At 47.9% G+C, this 16,320-nt stretch overlaps 1 protein-coding gene across 3 annotated transcripts in view; it reads right to left on the minus strand.

The window, feature by feature from the left end:
* Positions 1-13,128: 13,128 nt before the first annotated feature.
* The window catches only part of TSC22D3 (TSC22 domain family member 3), an 80,187-nt gene continuing 76,995 nt past the window's right edge, over positions 13,129-16,320 (minus strand). Inside the window, exons 1-3 of one of the 3 annotated variants that reach the window (XM_078147721.1) lie at positions 15,515-15,907; positions 15,134-15,185; positions 13,129-13,936 (exon numbers count right to left, since the gene is read on the minus strand). In XM_078147721.1, coding sequence (XP_078003847.1) covers positions 13,703-13,936; positions 15,134-15,185; positions 15,515-15,636 — 408 coding nt within the window. In that variant the 5' untranslated portion in view covers positions 15,637-15,907 and the 3' untranslated portion in view covers positions 13,129-13,702. The other 2 variants (XM_020967272.2, XM_020967273.1) reach the window with 2 other exon arrangements.

Consider the following 16,320-nt stretch of genomic DNA (forward strand, 5'->3'; position numbering starts at 1 on the left):
AGTCACTAACACTCTGGTGTGAATTTGATTCTACAATTGTTTTCCACCCTGGCAACCAGTCAAGAACCAGCAGGCCTGGACCTGGGAACTGTAAGATTTGCTTTGGGGTGGGGGTGGGGGAACGGGGAGGGGTTATTGACAAGTCCAGAGCACAGGCATAGTGTGACAGGCCAAGCCTGAGTATCCAGAGGGAAACTGAGGTTAGGCACTACAAAAGAGAGTCTAGTAAAGTCAAAGGCCAAGACATCTACTTCATACACACTTTCAACTTGGGTGCAAACCTCGCAGTCGGACTGTCTTGGCTGATACTGGATGAGTTAATGAGGGTAGGAAGGGCTAGTAAAAAGAAGTTTACAATCCAATATAAAAAGTTTCACAGGCTTTGTCTTTAAAAAATCCTTTTGAAAATCTCCACAGAGCTGTTGGGAGTTGCTTGGAACTTTCCGTCCCAAGGAAATCATTAACCTTCCCCATTTCTGAGGGAGAGATGCAATCAGTTTATTAAATGCCTAAATTAAAGGGAGAGAAAACACGAGTGTGGGCTTTCCACTATAATTCATTTAGGGAGCTCTGTGTCAGGGATATTTGAGCCTGGCATTGGTTGGCTGTGCTTCCGAACCTCTCCTCGCTACCAATTTTACACCCACTTTCCCCTCCTTTGAACGTACAGAGGTCTCTCTGCTGACATCTAGTTAACCTTTTGAGGATGGGGTTCTGTGTCAGTGGGAAAGTCTAGGAACCTGCTAATACTCACCTACTGGCTAATGGTATGCCTGAAATGCCCTGCCTTGTTATCTTTGTTGAATTCTAACCTCTCCTTTAACACTGGGTTCCACTACTACCTCTGTGAGATGCCTTCCCAGTTACCCACTGTTGATAACTAACCTTTGGATGTCATATAGCAATCTTGAACTTTCCTGCCTCCTCCAGCACAATCTCCTGCATACTTTGTAGACATATACTGAAGTGAATTTATCCAAGGGCTGCCATCCCCATTAAGGATTCTTTAGCCACCAAGTTAGTATTAGCTAAGCAAGATAGAACCTTTGGTTTTGCTTAAGCTTACTCTATCCTTCCCAAAGTGCTTAATATGGTGCCTGGAATATGTTGTTATTGAATCGTTTCAGTCCTATCTGACTCTTTGTGACCCCATTTAGGGTTTTCTTGGCCAAGATCTCCAGCTCATTTTACAGATGAGGAAACTGAGGCAATTACAGATGAGGAAACTGAGGCAAAGAGGGTGAAGTGATTTGCCCAGGGTCACACAGCTAGCAAGTGTCTGAGACTGGATTTGAACTCAGGAAGATGAGTCTTCCTGACTGCAGGCTTTATCCACTGCACCACCTAGCTGCTCTGGAACATAGTAGGTGCTTAGTAAATGTTTATTTAGTGAATGGATAAAATATTTAAATATCCTTTGATAGTCATGGAGTCTTTTGTAAGTGTCCAGGCATGCTGTGGATTGTGTGTATGTGTGTGTGTGTGTGTGTGTGTGTGTGTGTGTGTGTGTGTGTGTGTGTGTGTGTGTAGGAGTAGGTCTGGGGAAGGGGCTTGGCCAACTTGATTAGCCTTTGGGACTTTTGAGAGGGCGAGGACATGCCCACTGGCACATCGTTTAGAAGACTGGGGATGCCACAAAGTGGTTTGCTTGGGTTCTCCTCCTGGGGAGACAGAAGTTGTGGGAGGAACCACTCCATGTTGGCCTTTTAAAGGGAGCCCACAGACAACCTCTGCCTCCCTCCGATTTTACCTTTCAGCAGAGCTATGACTGTACTGGGATTTTGGGGCAAGGCACATGAGAGGCACAGGCTCTCTTTGAATAATATGGCAACTCTTTGAGGGCGTGGACTATCTTTTGCCTTTTTCTCTATCCTCTACAGGGCCTGGCACATAGCAGGCACTTAAAAGATGCTTATTGACTGACTGACTCCAGAGCAGGGAGCCATGTGGCCACATGCCCCAGAGATGGCATCCTAGAGATGGCATCAAAAGAGACAACAGCAGCTGGGTTGGTGGTGGAGTATTGAAAACACTCTCAACCACATGGCAGCTGTAGAAAGGATTTCCTGGGTGGTATAAGACCAGTATCTAGCCTTCTAGCAAGAGAAGGGATTTCCTATATACAAGGGTTGCCTCACAAGTAACCCCAAGTTCAAGAGTTTAGGGAGATGGCATTTTATTGAAAGGCAGTTTCCTAGGCAGCAAGAGAAAAAGATCCTGGCTATGGCCTCCAAAGCTGGAGGGGCCCTTGGGGGAGAAAGGTACCCAGATTTACTCTCTACCATTGCCCTGAGTTCTAAAGATGGCGGCCATTTGATGGAGATGTCCAGGTGTCATCTGTCTAGCAACCCCTAATTTGCTTCCCTTCTGAGAGGAATCTAAACCACAGAGTGATGTTATGAGAATGAGGACTTTGAGCCCTGGGGGAAAGTGCGAATCACCAGAGAGAGAAGATTGAGGCACCGCACAGTCTGTTTAGAGCTGAAGAGACCATCTAATCCAATCTTCTCATTTTACAGAGGGGAAAACTGAGGCTCTGGCAAATGAAGAGACTTATCCAAAGTCACGTGTAGGATCTTAGAACCAGAGCTGGAAAAGGCCCTCAGAGGCCACCTAGTCTAGCCTTCTCCCTGAGAACTCCCTGAGAACCTCCAGCTGAGGTTGGAGGTAGAGTTACTTCCCCAGGGTCACACAGATTTAGGAAGTGGCTAAGGTGGAATTTGAACCCAGCTCTTCCTCATTCCAAGTCCAATGCTTTATTGAAGACATCCAACTGATTCTCCGGAGAAGTCTTTCAAATGCGAGTCTTTCGCATTTATGCATTTCTCCTGGGGTATGATACAGTTTATCTTAAATTTCACGAACTTATTGCACCCTTTTACTCACTTCTGTGAAGACCTTGGGCATGAGCCGCATTCAGAGATTTTCCCAGAATACACTTTGGGGTGGGGGCATAATGAGCCAAAGAATTAGTGGATGGGGGAGGGGGGAGGAGAGCACTTGCAATTAATTGGCTCCACTTAAACCCACAACCTGGTATACTGAGGTTGACCCTGTGCTATCTGTTTAACCAAAGGAGGAGATGAGAGAGTGCTGAATTAGCACGCAGTTAGGGGCCTGGGGCTCCAGGTTGGGTCTCACTGCTTGTGTAAACTTGTCCAAACTGTTTTAACTTCTCTGGGCCTCAGCTTCCTAGTCTGTGAAATAGGGGTGAGGGAGGTGGGCTCACTGAGCGCTAAGGTCTCACTCAGCCCTAAAGCTGAGATCCTCCTTTTCTGATCTGCTGGTGGTCTCTCCCTCGACCTGGCCTGCATTCACTTATTTGTGTAAAAACAGGGGCTGGTTTTCATTGTGTTCTTGTATTCCTTAGCACCTTGTGTGTCCCTTAAGGAGGATTTGCCATATATTTTCATTTTGCTATGATTTCATGGATCCTGGTGTTAGGGAGTCTCTCCACCAATGCAGACAGCAGACAGCCATCCCTGACTTCATACTTCAGCCTTAGGAAATTGCTGGAACCCAGATGAGGTGACTGGTTCAGGATCACATTGCTACAAGCATCCGAGGCTGGATTCGAATCCAGGGCTTGCTCACTGCAAGCCCAGCCCCATTCACTGGGCCACGCCGGCCTGCACATAACGGAAGGTGAGGTGATGTTTGTCAAATAGCATTTCTCGCGTCCCTTCCAGCAAGGGGAACCCCAAATAAGCGGGATGCTTTGTCCAGAAGCTTGTGGAAAAACAACCCTGGCGTCTAGGGCTTTAAAAGGCAGCAGTTTCTCCTGCATGTCACTCAGGAGAACACTGGCTGAGCCCCAACACGCGTTTCCGACAAAAATTCGAAGCTTGGTGTTCAGCCCATCAAAACCACAAAGTTAGCTAAAGGCCCCAATTCAGCTGGCTTACCCGTGGGGGAGGGAAAAGGGAAACAAAAGCATTTATTTACTGTTTTTTCCTAAGGGCAAAAACAGAATGTTCAGCATTTCGGGGGTGGAGCTTCAAGGGCTATTGGCCCCGCTAATCTTAGCTGAATTGATGAGAGGACCAGTGGAAGGGTCAGCAGTGAAACTTTTCCAAAGTTCCTCCTACCAATAGGTCTGACCCTGCCTGGGGAAAGGACTTTTCTTTGGGTGTTTGTTTCCCATCAGCTCATCTTTGGGCTTGGAGTGGGGGTGGGGCTGATTTTTTGTAGCTCCCAGCCCAGGGCCTGGTTCACAGTTGCAACAGGGTGAATGTTTGTCAACTTGAATTCAACCTGCAACTCCTCTTGGTACCTTAGGTAGAGGGGCACCCATTTAAGGTGATGAGGCTTAAATATCCACAACAGAAAATGGGGTCATGAGGGTAAATTCCGGGCCTTCCAAGCACAAGTATTTGAAAGGAACTAGCCTACCCCTGGTAAATTTCTTTAAAAAAACTTTTTTTTAAATCACTTAACTAAAGCACTAACCTCGGTCCTGGGAAACTCTAATTTGGGATTGGGAGAAAGATGGTGGCTGGCAGGAACCGATTGTCCTTACCCGATGCTTGCCTTAACAGTAAGAATAACTGTTATTATTATAAGCGTTATGTACGTGCTAACCATTATTAATGTTATTAATAAATATTGATAATAGCTAGCATTTATATAGAACATTAATAACAACAACAACAATAATGCTATTGTTACCAATAATAATACTACTATTAAGGCAAGTGTCAGATAAGGACGGTTGGCTCCTGCTAACTACCACCATCTTTCTTCTCATCCCAAATTAGAGATTAAAAGTTATTATTATTAAAACACTAGCTATCATTACTATATTATATAAATGCTAGTCATGATTACCATTGTTGCTAATAATATTAATAAAAGCAATAATCATAACAATGGCTAGTTATTAGTACTATTATTAACAATAATAGTAATAATAGCTAACATTTCTATAATGACTTAATAATAATAACTTCCAATAATAGCTGGCACATACATAACATCTTAATAATAATAGCTGGCACTTACACAGTAGTGTTATGAGGTTTGCAAAGTGCTATGTAAATATTATCTCATTTGATCCTCATGACAGCCCCAGGAGGTAGGTGCTATCAAGATCTCCATTTTACAGGTGAGAAAACTGAGGCAGTTCTAAATCCTATAACTCTGTGAGGTTTTCTGGTTAAAGAGAATCTGGATGGGCCCAGACTGAGAAGGTTAAAGACTGAAGGGGGCAGCTAGGTGGCGCAGTGGATAGAGCACCAGCCCTGGAGTCAAGAGGACCTGAGTTCAAATCTGACCTCAGACACATAGCACTTACTAGCTGTGTGACCCTGGGCAAGTCACTGAACCCCAACTGCCTCACAAAAGAAACAAAACAAAGAATGAAAGAAAAGTCATATCTATAACAAAATTGTTGATTGCAGGACTTTTTGTGATAGCAAAAAACTGGAAGAGAAGGAGATGCCCATCAACTAGGGAATGGCTGAACCAATTGGACACGATGGAATAATACTCTTGTGCCCTGAGAAATGTCATGAGGGGGACTGAACCTGTGATTTCACTGACATAGAGCACTCCCAGGTGAGGAAGCTCCCTCTACCAGTGCAGGTTGCCATCCTCTTCCACTCCATCTTCCTCACCCTCCCCTTCCATGGCTTTAGTCCTTCATCTGCTGGGCTCCCATTGGTAAAGGATCCCATCCTTCTCTCTGATTATAACTCAGAAATTCTCATTTGCTTAGGAATTTGCAAACAGGCCATTCTCAGGAATTCTAGTCTCTGACACGTGCTCAGAATAAAAGAAAAGATGAAAGGAGGCATCTAGGAAGTGGGGGTCCAGCAGTTCTACTCTCTAGCTCCCCTCGTGCTTCTCTTGTAAGTCACCATTTTCTCTTGCTGGTTGAGAGTGGGAGGGAGGGGGAGGGGAGCTCTCATTGGTCCTTCATTTTCGGAGAGGACCAATGACATCTCCAGTGAGTCTTGACTTGCAAGTGAATTGGATTTAAGTGAGGCAGAATTGAGTAAAGTCATCAGCCTCACTTTCTCTTCCAGAGTTATTGAAGTCCAATGGCGAGACAAAAGTCAGGACAGCTGGTGACATCCCAGGATGCAGTGGATGTCCTTGGCATCTTCCATGTCTTGCCAAGCTCTAAGCACTCACCATACCACCTTCGTGGCCATTGGAATAAATTGTTCCCATCTGCCCATTCTGCTAGGGAAGTCTTCATACGCTTGGGGTAGACGCCTCCTTAACTCACCGATGTGTTTGAAGCCTATCTGTTACCCTCAACCTGGTTTAGCCCATCTGCAGAGATGGTTTTACCCAGGTGTGGCTTCTGCCCGTGCTCCAGCTTCTTGAAGCCACAGGTGAGAGTTGGGTGACAGGAGGACACCAAAGGTGGATGAGCAGCGATGAAAAGGGCTCAGCAGCCCTCAGAGGTGCTGGTGCTCCTGAACACCCTATACAGCCCTGCTAGGGGCAGGGACAGGGAGAAAACCTCTCTCCCTCCATACTTCAACCTGGAAGTCCAGGTTATAGAGAGTAGGGAAAAGAAAGTTATCATAGAGCTGAAAGGGACCTCAGTCGCTCTCATCTTATAGGTGAGGAAACAGGCCCAGGAAGTGACTTGTCCAAGGTCACACACATTGGATCCTAGTTCTAGGGCTGGATGGGACCTTAGAAGAGGCCAACTAGTCCAACTTCCTCATTTTACAGATGGGGAAACTGAGGCCTAGAGAGGTGGAGTGCCTTGTCTAAAATCTGCTTCCCTGAAAGGAAAAGAAAGGGCCAAACAGGTTCATAGCTCGCTCTTCTAGCCCACTGGGAAAAGGCCAATAATCCAAGAAGAGTCCACCCTTCGGACTGTCAATTATCAGTCATGTCTGAGGCAGCCTCAGTCTCTAGGGACTAATCAGAGGAGGTCAAGGTCACGGTCACTTAGCAAGAGGCTAGAGCACATTTTTCCTTCATGGGAAGTGCTTTTTCCATGCCTGCAATCTCATCAAGTTAATTGATCAGGGGCTCTCCGGAAAAAAAAAGAAGGGTCTGGATTCCTAGGGTAGGGGTAGGGGTGGGGATGGGGGAACAGATTTTTAAATTTAATTCTTCAATCTCCAATACCCCCCCCCACCAACACACACACACACACACACACACACACAAACATGTCCCTTATCAATGGTTGTACAGAGTTATCAGTACTAGGATTCAATGAGCTACCAGACAAAGTCTTTCATGATGTCCTTTTGGACAAGGTGGAGTAGGATTGGGTGGGGTGGGCGACCCTGGCTAGCTGATAATGGAGTTAGTTAGATGGAAAACTGGTGCTGGGTGATTGATGTCAGCCTGGAGGGAGTTACTGGAGGCCAAAGCCTGCCTTGGGCTTTGTCTAGGCTTAGAGCCTAGGGCTAGCTTTGCTTTTCCTTTTTCCTTTACTTCTTTTATCCAGTCAGCAAACAAGTTCCATAGATTGCACCTCCTACATCTTCATCCTGTGCTTCAGGCCCACTGCTAGTACCCTTGGTATTCCTAATGCAGAAGGTATTGCAGAAGTCCTCTAACAGGTCTTTCCAGCTCCAGCCTTTTTCTTCTTCCAATCTTCTTTCATACCACTACCAGAGTAATCTTCCTTATGCAGAGATCTGATCATGTCACTCTGCTGCAAAAATTTTCAGTAGCTCCCTAGTCTGCTGAGTAAAGTTCCAACACTTATTTGGCATTCAAGGCCTTCCAGGATGCAGAATTTCCCTACCTTTTCAATCTTATCCCTATATTGTTGTTGAGCTGTTTTTCAGTTGTGTCCAACTCTTTGTGACCCCATTTGGGGTTTTCTTGGCAAAGATACTGAACTGGTTTGCCATTTCCTTTTCCAGTTTTTTTACAGATAAGGAAACTGAGGCAGACAGGGTAACGGTGATTTGCCCAGGGTCACACAGCTAGGAGGTGTCTGAGGCCGGATTTGAACTCAGGAAGATGGGTCTTTGTGACTTCAGACCCTGCACCCTATCCACCAAGCCACCTAGCTGTGCCCCTTATCTCTGTATTACCCCACTTTACACACTCCAGTTTGGGCTTCAGTCAAAATGGAAAGCTCTGCCCCTAGAATCCTGCCTCTGCTTAATCTATTGCCTCTTCTAGAGTGTGGTCCTTTCATTTGCTCTGATCCCTGAATCCTTACCCATCCTGTAAAGCTCCAACAAATCTTCCGTGTTCCCCTCCGGCCTTCACATAAGCCTCTAAGCCATGTATCACACAGAGGACAAAGTTGACTTATTCTGCCTCTCTCCCTAGGACAGAACTGGGGTACTAGATAGATGTGACGAAGAAGCCAATTTAGACTTGCTATCTGGAAACTTTTCCTACCAATTAGATCTGTCCTAAGGTAGAACAGGATGCCTCTGGAGATAGTGGGGCTCTCTTCACCAGTCTTTAAGCAAAGGCTGGGTGAGCGTGAGGGGAGGCTCTTGGTTGGGTTAGGTAGCCTCTGCTGGGCTTTCCTCTTCAGAGATTTCATGAATATTTGGTGTTTTGATTTTATCTTTCTCTGTGTTAACCCCCTTCGAGAATGTAAGCTCCACAGTTTAGACTTTATATAATCCCCAACAATGCTCTTCATGTAGGATGTGCCTAATAAAGTTTGAATTTAATTGCAGATCTCTTATGGAGTGCTACACGGCTTTCTATTTGGCCTTGTTCTGATCAACATTCATTTGCTTTTTTTAAAAAACCAAGTAATCTGTACTCAGAGTACAGATTGAGACATAGATTTTTTTTGGACATGGCTAATAGGGGAATTTGTTTTGCTTGAATATATACATTTTGTTACAAGGGCTTTGTTTTTTTTTATTTTTTCAGGTGGGGGGGCAGAGGTGGGAGGGAGAGAAGATAGACTTTAGTTAACTGAAAGAAATAAAATTTAATAAAAAATAAATCTATGGTTCTTTGAGCCTATGAAAAATCTACGAAGGATGGTCAAGGTGGGGGCTCAAGAGTCCTGGGGGTGGAGAAGTAGGGGGAGGAAACCCCAACAAAGGCCTCCTGGAGGAGGGGCAAAATGAACTTGAGTTAAAGGGAGCTGGGGATTCCAAGCATTGGAAAGGAGGAGGTATGGAAGAGCAGACTGTGAAAAAGCTGGAAGGGAGAGTGTACAAGTTGGGATAAGGTGAATTAAGTTTGGAAAGCTAGGTTTTGTGTCATTCAGTTTTGGAATGTCACCAAGCTGGTATAAAGTGACAAAACTGAGATCCGAGCTTTTCAAAAACCAGCTCAGGGGCCACCTCTTCCATGAAGCCTGTCCTGATTTTTCCCAGTTGATAGCGTTCTCTTCCTCTTGAAAATGCTTTGTATATATTATAAGTTTACAAATCTGTTTATGATGTCCCCTCCCCTTCTTTCCCCTTACCAAGTTATACATTCCTTGAGGACACAGACTATTTGACTTCTGTTGTTGTATCTCAATGCCTAGAATAATTAATGTATGTTGAATGGGCCTACACTATTAAGATGACATATAAATGTAAAATCCTGCATTTAGGTTCAAAAAATCAATTGCCCAAGTCTAAAACAGGGAAGATATGACCAGATAACTTCACATGAGAAAGGTCTGGGGGTTTTATGGATATCACACAAGCATGATGACAATACAACATTGTGATGTAGTGCCTAAAAAGGCTGTTGGGACTTTAGAGTCTAATTGAGTGTCTAGAAGGGGGACTGAGCCAGGTCAGGGTCAGATCACATTTGGAATATTACAATCAGTTAGAGAACTGGAAGAAACCTTAAAAATTACTCAAATCACGACTTTCATTTTATAAAGAAGAAAACTGAGATGAAGTGATTTGCCCAAAGTCACACAATTAAGAAGTGGCAGAGTCAGGGTTTAATGTAGATCGTTGGACCCTAAATCCAATGTGCTCATATCACAGCTGCCTCTGGGTGCTCCATTGTAGGGACGGTTGACAAACCAGAGGATGTCTGAAGAAGGATGATCAGGATGGCGAGGCCCTCCAAAACCTGGTCACAAAAGGATCTTTTGCAAATACCTTGCATGTCATGTCTATTTTCTGCTCAAGAACTTAACATTGGTTCAAGAATGTATTGTTATCCATTAGATCAAAACTAGACTCTTTGGTCTGATACTTCAGGTCATTCGTCTACTGCTCTGGCCCTTCTCTGCCTCCCCACCAGCCACTCCAAGATCAGTGTTCAAGTCTCCTCTGTCGTAGCTGGGGTGATGGCCTGGTATTCCCAGAGCACTTTGGGCCACAGTTGGAAGAACTGAGGAGTTGTGAAACTGTCAGATTTTCCTGGGTGACCTTGGGCAAGTCATTCACCTCCCTGGGCCTCAGTTTCCCTCTCTGTAAAGTGAGACAGCTAGCCTCTGAGGCCCCTGCCAGCTCTAGGGGTAAGATCCTATGTGCAAATGGAGACAAATCACTTCTCCCTGGGCCTCAGTTTCCCTCTCTGTAAAGTGAGACAGCTAGCCTCTGAGGCCCCTGCCAGCTCTAGGTAGATGATCTTGTGACTCACTCAGTCCTGAAAAGATTGACCAGAAGCCCTTTCTAAAACTTCTGGAGGATAGGGCAGATAGTGGTTTGGGTTTCATTTGCGGGGGAGGTTCAAAAGGCTTCTGTAATTATTCCTGAATAGAAGAGTTATCAACTGTCAAGCAAGGCCTCCAGAGTTCAGGAGCATCTCAAGGCAACTTCAGAGTTCTTCCAAATGAGGTGTACTGTTTACCCCCTCTTTTTTTTTTCTTTTTTTTTGCTAGGCAGTCGGGTTAAGTGACTTGCCCAGGGTCATACAACTAGTAAGCGTCATTTGTCTGAGGCTGGATTTGAACTCACATCCTCTTGACTCCAAGGCCAGAGCTCTATCCACTATGCCACCTAGCTGCCCCTTGTTTACTCCTCTCTTAAGGCCTTCATTGTGACCTTCCCATGGCAGCTCTGTTACCTACCGCCTACCTTCCAGGGGCCAGACGTCTTTACATGCCCACCTCTTCAGTATGTCTTCTGAACTTTCCCAGGGGCTCTTCCTCCAGTCAGAGGATTCTAGAGCTGGAGTTGGAGGGGATCCCACTGCCTCATTTTACAGAGGAGGAAACTGAGGCCCAGGGAAGGAAAGGGACTTACCCGAGGTCACACAGCTAGTAAGCAGCAGAACTAGAATGTTTGGGAGCTATGGGCAAAGAGTTTCCTGGGACCGTTTCCTCATTTGTCAAATGGCGAATGATAATCTGTCCTCTTCATCTCTTAAAGCTAGTGTTAGGATCAAATAAAATGATCTCAGAGACCCCTCCAGTTTCCCTTGATTCTGAATTAAGCTTCCAGAAGGCAGGGACTTTAGTGTGTGTGTCTGTGTAGACCCAGAGTCTTGTACATAGGAGATCCTTGAGAAATGTTTATTGAATGAGGTGAAAGGGCTTCAAAAACCCAAGTTCCATGAACGTGTATGGTGGTGTTTTTGTTGTTTGGGCCCCCCGAAGGCCCCTTTGGGGCTTTTCCATGTCTTCTCATGGCCTCCCCTCCCTTTGCAGGTCTCCTGTGAACTCATATATGTGACTAAACAAAAATCTACACAAACAGTTCCTCTTATCGGGTCAACTAACCGCTATGACCACAAGGGGCTGCCGTGTTTGTCTCTGTTTAACCGGGGTTGCCTAAGAAACTAAGTTGTGTTCTCTTACTTAGCCCAGGCTTCATAATGGGACAAATTCGATTCCACTTCCCATACAGGAAAACTTACTGACCAAAGATGTCCCAGGGCTAAGGGCTTTGGTTTTTTCCTTCTGAATTTATTTTGTCATTGGTCCTTGCTCTAAAAAACGGTGTAGGAAGCAGAGGGAATATGAGATCACGGGGTCATAGATTGTGAGTTGGGAAGGACCGTCAAAATCATCTGACGGTCGAGCCCAAGTTTCGTTTTCCCCCCTTTTACAGCTGAAAAACCTGGGACTCAGAAAGATCAGGAGGCCTGCCCAAGGTCGCATAGCAGAACAGTAATGAAGTTGGGATTCCAACCCTGATCCTCCGACTCCAGATTCAGCAATTTTCTCACATTTCCAGCCACCTTTCTTGAAAATTTGCTTATGAATACCCAGGCAATAAATTCAGCTCTGCTGGAGAGGGGTGGGCGGCTTATATAGTAGAGATGGAGAAAGCAGGGCTGTAAATGCTTGCTACTTTGTGTTTGTTTGTTTTTTTTTTAATGTTTGCCACTTTGAATGCTTGGGTCTGAAGTTTGGATTTGACCAAGCAAGCTATTGTAGCAAATGCAACAGTCTTTGGGTTGGGGGCAGAAAATGTTTCTATTGGATTTTAGAATATGGAAAGTGGAAACTCGGCAATGGATAGAATAGCAAGGGGTACAGAAGCTTCGGCCTCGAGGCCACATGTGGCCCTCTAGGTCCTCAAGTGCAGCCCTTTGACTGAATCCAAACGTCATAGAACAGATCTGTTTGGATTTGTGGCCTGGAGGCCGCAGGTTCTCCACCCCTTGGAACAGGGCCTGGATGAATAAGCTGGTGTACAGAATGAACGTTAAAAGGAAAATGAAATGTCTGGGTCGGGTGACTGTTGGGGTGGGGCGGGGCCAGGGAAATAGTGGCTTCATGGTCACCCAGAGGTTTGGGATTCAGGGAAGTAGAGGGGTCAGCTCGGCTTTCCTGAGTTTGGGCTGCTCCAGGGACATCTAGCCTTGAGATTTGAGTCAGGAACGTCCAAGTGAGAGATTCTCCCACCTCCAGCCCGAATCCCCTAAGTTTCTTTGAAAAGATGAAGGGCCATGATGTGGGCTGGGCATTAAGGCATTAACTGGGTTTGAAGACATTCAATACTATGCTAGGCAGCCTCTTCAAGGATTTGTCCTCCTAACTACTCCCCCATCAGTCCCTCAGAAACCTGTACAGGGTAGCCTGGGGGGCCCAAGTAGAAGTGAGTTCAAAAATTTCTCTCCCATTTCAGTGAGGGACTTTCCTCCTTATCCGCCTCTCCTCCCCCAGTCCCCTGCCTTTGGAGTAGGGTATGAAAAGCCACCCAAGCCAGGAAAGCTCTAACACTAGACACCCCATGGACCCGTTCCTATTCCCCTCCCCCCCACTCCCTTCCCCTGGTCCCAGTACCCTTTGCTTTTTCCACATTAAAAGAACTCCAATTTTCTATTTAGAAAAGTTTATTGAAATTTCAGTCTACATTTCAACAAGTAAAGACCCACTCTTGAAGATATTAGAATGGGCGTCAAAAAGTGGGCCCCGTCTGCTGCCACAGAGGTACCACAGAGAAAAAAGCAGAACTCACTAAGAAAACCGCTGGGGCCATTCAGCTGAAGCCTGACCCTGTCTTAACTGTTGCTGGTTTCCATTTAAAAACAGGTTGTGTTAAAAAAAAAAAAAACAACAACAAAACCACAAGGACAACAACGCATACAGCCCTGTTCTGTTTTCAGGAATGGCCAAGGTGCATGCCTTGGTTGTCCTGGGGCCAGTGGGTGTGAGCTGGGGTATCATCTCCTCGTGTAACTCAGCTTCCAAAAAGAGCTCTTTCTTCAGAGGTCAAACACTTAGGGCGGGCCCATGAAGGTCTGCCCTTAGAACATCTCAGCACCAGCTGATGCAAGCTGGGCAATTCTCTATGTGAGATGATACTTGGGGATGAAAAAAAAATCATATTCTTAAGGAGCTAGGTAGAAAAAAGTTCCGTGGCTCTGCCCACCCCCAGGACAGAGCCACTTACACGGCAGAGCCTGCATCCTGCTCAGGTGAATTGGTGGCAACAGGGGTGGTCTGCTCATCAGGGCTCAGCTGAGACTCGAATTTCTCCAGTTGTTCAGGGCTGGCGAGGGTTTTGAGAAGGCTGTTCTCACGCTCCAGCTGGGAGTTTTTCTCCACCAACTCCTTGATCTGTTCTTTCAGGATTTCCACCTCCTCTCTAACTGCATACATCAGGTGATTTTTCACTAGATCCTATACAGACAAAAACAAAGCCCGAACCAAACACTTCATTACTTAAAACACACCGCTGGTCTGGGCACTCTCGCCTGCAGACACTACTAACCTGGAGAACCTGTCCTGAAGGCTTACTTACTTCTCTGGTGTCTTTCTTGTCAGTTTAAGGGATGGGGGTGGGGGTGGGGCTTCCAGACACTGGGCAAGGAGATACAGAAGGAAGACTCCCTGTATCCAAGCTGGCCCCCCACATCTTGCAAGGCTTCTAATGAGGGAATGCTGCCAGGATGCAGGGCTGGGGTGACAGGGTTTCTTTTGGTTCACCTGGATGCCAGGGTCTCGTTGGCACTGCAGCCTCTGAGCCTACTATGTGTGCTAGGGACTGGAGATATTGAGAAGAGAATGAAGCAGTCCCTGCCCTCCAGAAGGTTACATTCTATGGGGTTGGGGATGATGTGTCCATATGGTTATGCAGGGCAGAGCTTAGGTTCCTCCCTGGCTTTCCTTGAACATTTCAATAATGACCTGGCTATTTTGATCCCTACCTACATTTCTGTCAGCCAGAGCATTAAATATGCAGCTGTACTGCAGTCCGACCTCATCTCCTGGCCAGGACTCCTGCATCCATTGTGACAAGAGGCTGGCCGTGTGCACTGCCCCAGGACCCGTGGCATCTGATGCAGTCACTTGGCTGCCAAGTACAGGGAGCAGCCCGCATATCTCCTGGGGGGAACCCAAGGTCCCTTCCCCTTAATCACGGGGGACCACCAAACACCTACCCTGTGCCTAGCAGCCCCAAGCCCACCCTGTAGAAGCATTCATTCCAGCGTGGAAGGGCTGCTTCCGTTCCCTTGCCTTCTGCCCAGGGCTCTGGGTTCTCTGCAGAGGGACTGCAGCAGGGGCTCCTCCACACTTTGTTAGTGCAGGCTTCAGACAAAGGCGAGCCATCCATGTCTAGGGGGAATCTCACCCAGATGGCAGCGCCAAGGCGGGCCCTACCCTGCCCCGCTATGCCCTAGTCAGGTAGCTCTGGAGAACACCCCAGGAGGCCCCTCTCCTACGTTTGGACTCTGTCCCAGTGAGCTACCTGAGAGCCATGGCCCTACCTCAGTGGTCTTAGCAGAACTGGGGGAGGGGTAATGCTGACTCGAAGGGGGGGAGGGGGGAAGTGCTGGGGAGAGGGGGAATGCATTGCGGGGTGCACCCGGGACTCACCATAGCTTGCTCGATCTTGTTGTCGATGGCCACAACTGTAGCTCCGGAGGCACTGAGGAGACACAAAGTGAAAGGAACCCATCACAAAGCCGCCCTGCTGTGGAACCCCTCAGGGTGTCCCCCGCCCCTCACCTGGGTACCGGGATCAGCGCCCCCAGGCGTTCGGTCGTGGTCCTGGAGCCCGCCCGCTCTCCCCCCTCACGTCCCCTGGCACCTCGATCGCGCGCTCCAACCCAGGCCCCGAGCCGAGTTCGACTGGCTCTGACCCTGACCCTGACCCCGACCCTGACCCTGACCCCGATGGTTCTGCACTGCCGCGCCGCAGCCCCAAGGGCGGCCGGTCCGCTAGCCCCCCGGGCGAGCTGCAGTCGGGCTGGTTACCTGTTGTCTAGCTTGACAGAGACCACATCCCCCCCCAGGAGGGACGAGAAGAAGGAGATGGAGAAGTTATGCAGCTGGTAGACAGCCACCTCCATCGGGGACTGGTACATCTCGGAGCTCATGGCTCAAGTGCTTCAGCCTCTGCTGCCCGGCGGCTCGAGGGGTGGCGGGGCGGCGGCTCTCCTTCTGGGCCCTCGGGGGGCGGCGGGGAAGGCAGGAGGGGCGGCGGGCCGGGGGCGTGTGTGGCTTGGGCGGCGGCGGCGGCGGGGGTGGCGGCGACGGCGGGGGTGGCGGCGACGGCGACAGCGACGGCGGCAGCTAGGGCACCACGGGCCACACAGAGATCGCTCGGACACCAACGCCCTCCCGAGTACCCAGCCCGAACTCGGCGAAGGCGCAGAGCAACCGGCCTTTTATAGAGGGCGAGCCTGTGACGTCACATAGCGTCAGGCGGCATGCAAATAAGCCTACAGCCCGGCTTCGAAGCGCGCGAGGCCACGCCCCGCTCTCGCAACCCTAGCCTGCGAGGGGGCAGTTTGCATTCCCAGGCACACTTCTACCCCCTGGGCAGGAAAGCCGCTCTGAGGTGCAATCGGCTGGGTGCAAGACATGGTGCAATCGGCTGGGTGCCAGCTTGGGACACTGACGCCCTGGTTCGAATCCTTCCTCTCACTGCTACGCCCGGCGAGGCTGTGGGCAAGCGGACAATGCATTTGACCATAATGCATTTGACCTTGACCGGAGACCCCCTAAAATGAGGAGGGAAGAGAACTAGACAGCTCCTCCGGAGTTTTCTTTGTGTGACC

This window comes from Phascolarctos cinereus, unplaced genomic scaffold (assembly GCF_003287225.1).
Source record: "Phascolarctos cinereus isolate Bilbo 61053 unplaced genomic scaffold, phaCin_HiC Scaffold_8;HRSCAF=390, whole genome shotgun sequence".
NCBI lineage: Eukaryota > Metazoa > Chordata > Mammalia > Diprotodontia > Phascolarctidae > Phascolarctos > Phascolarctos cinereus.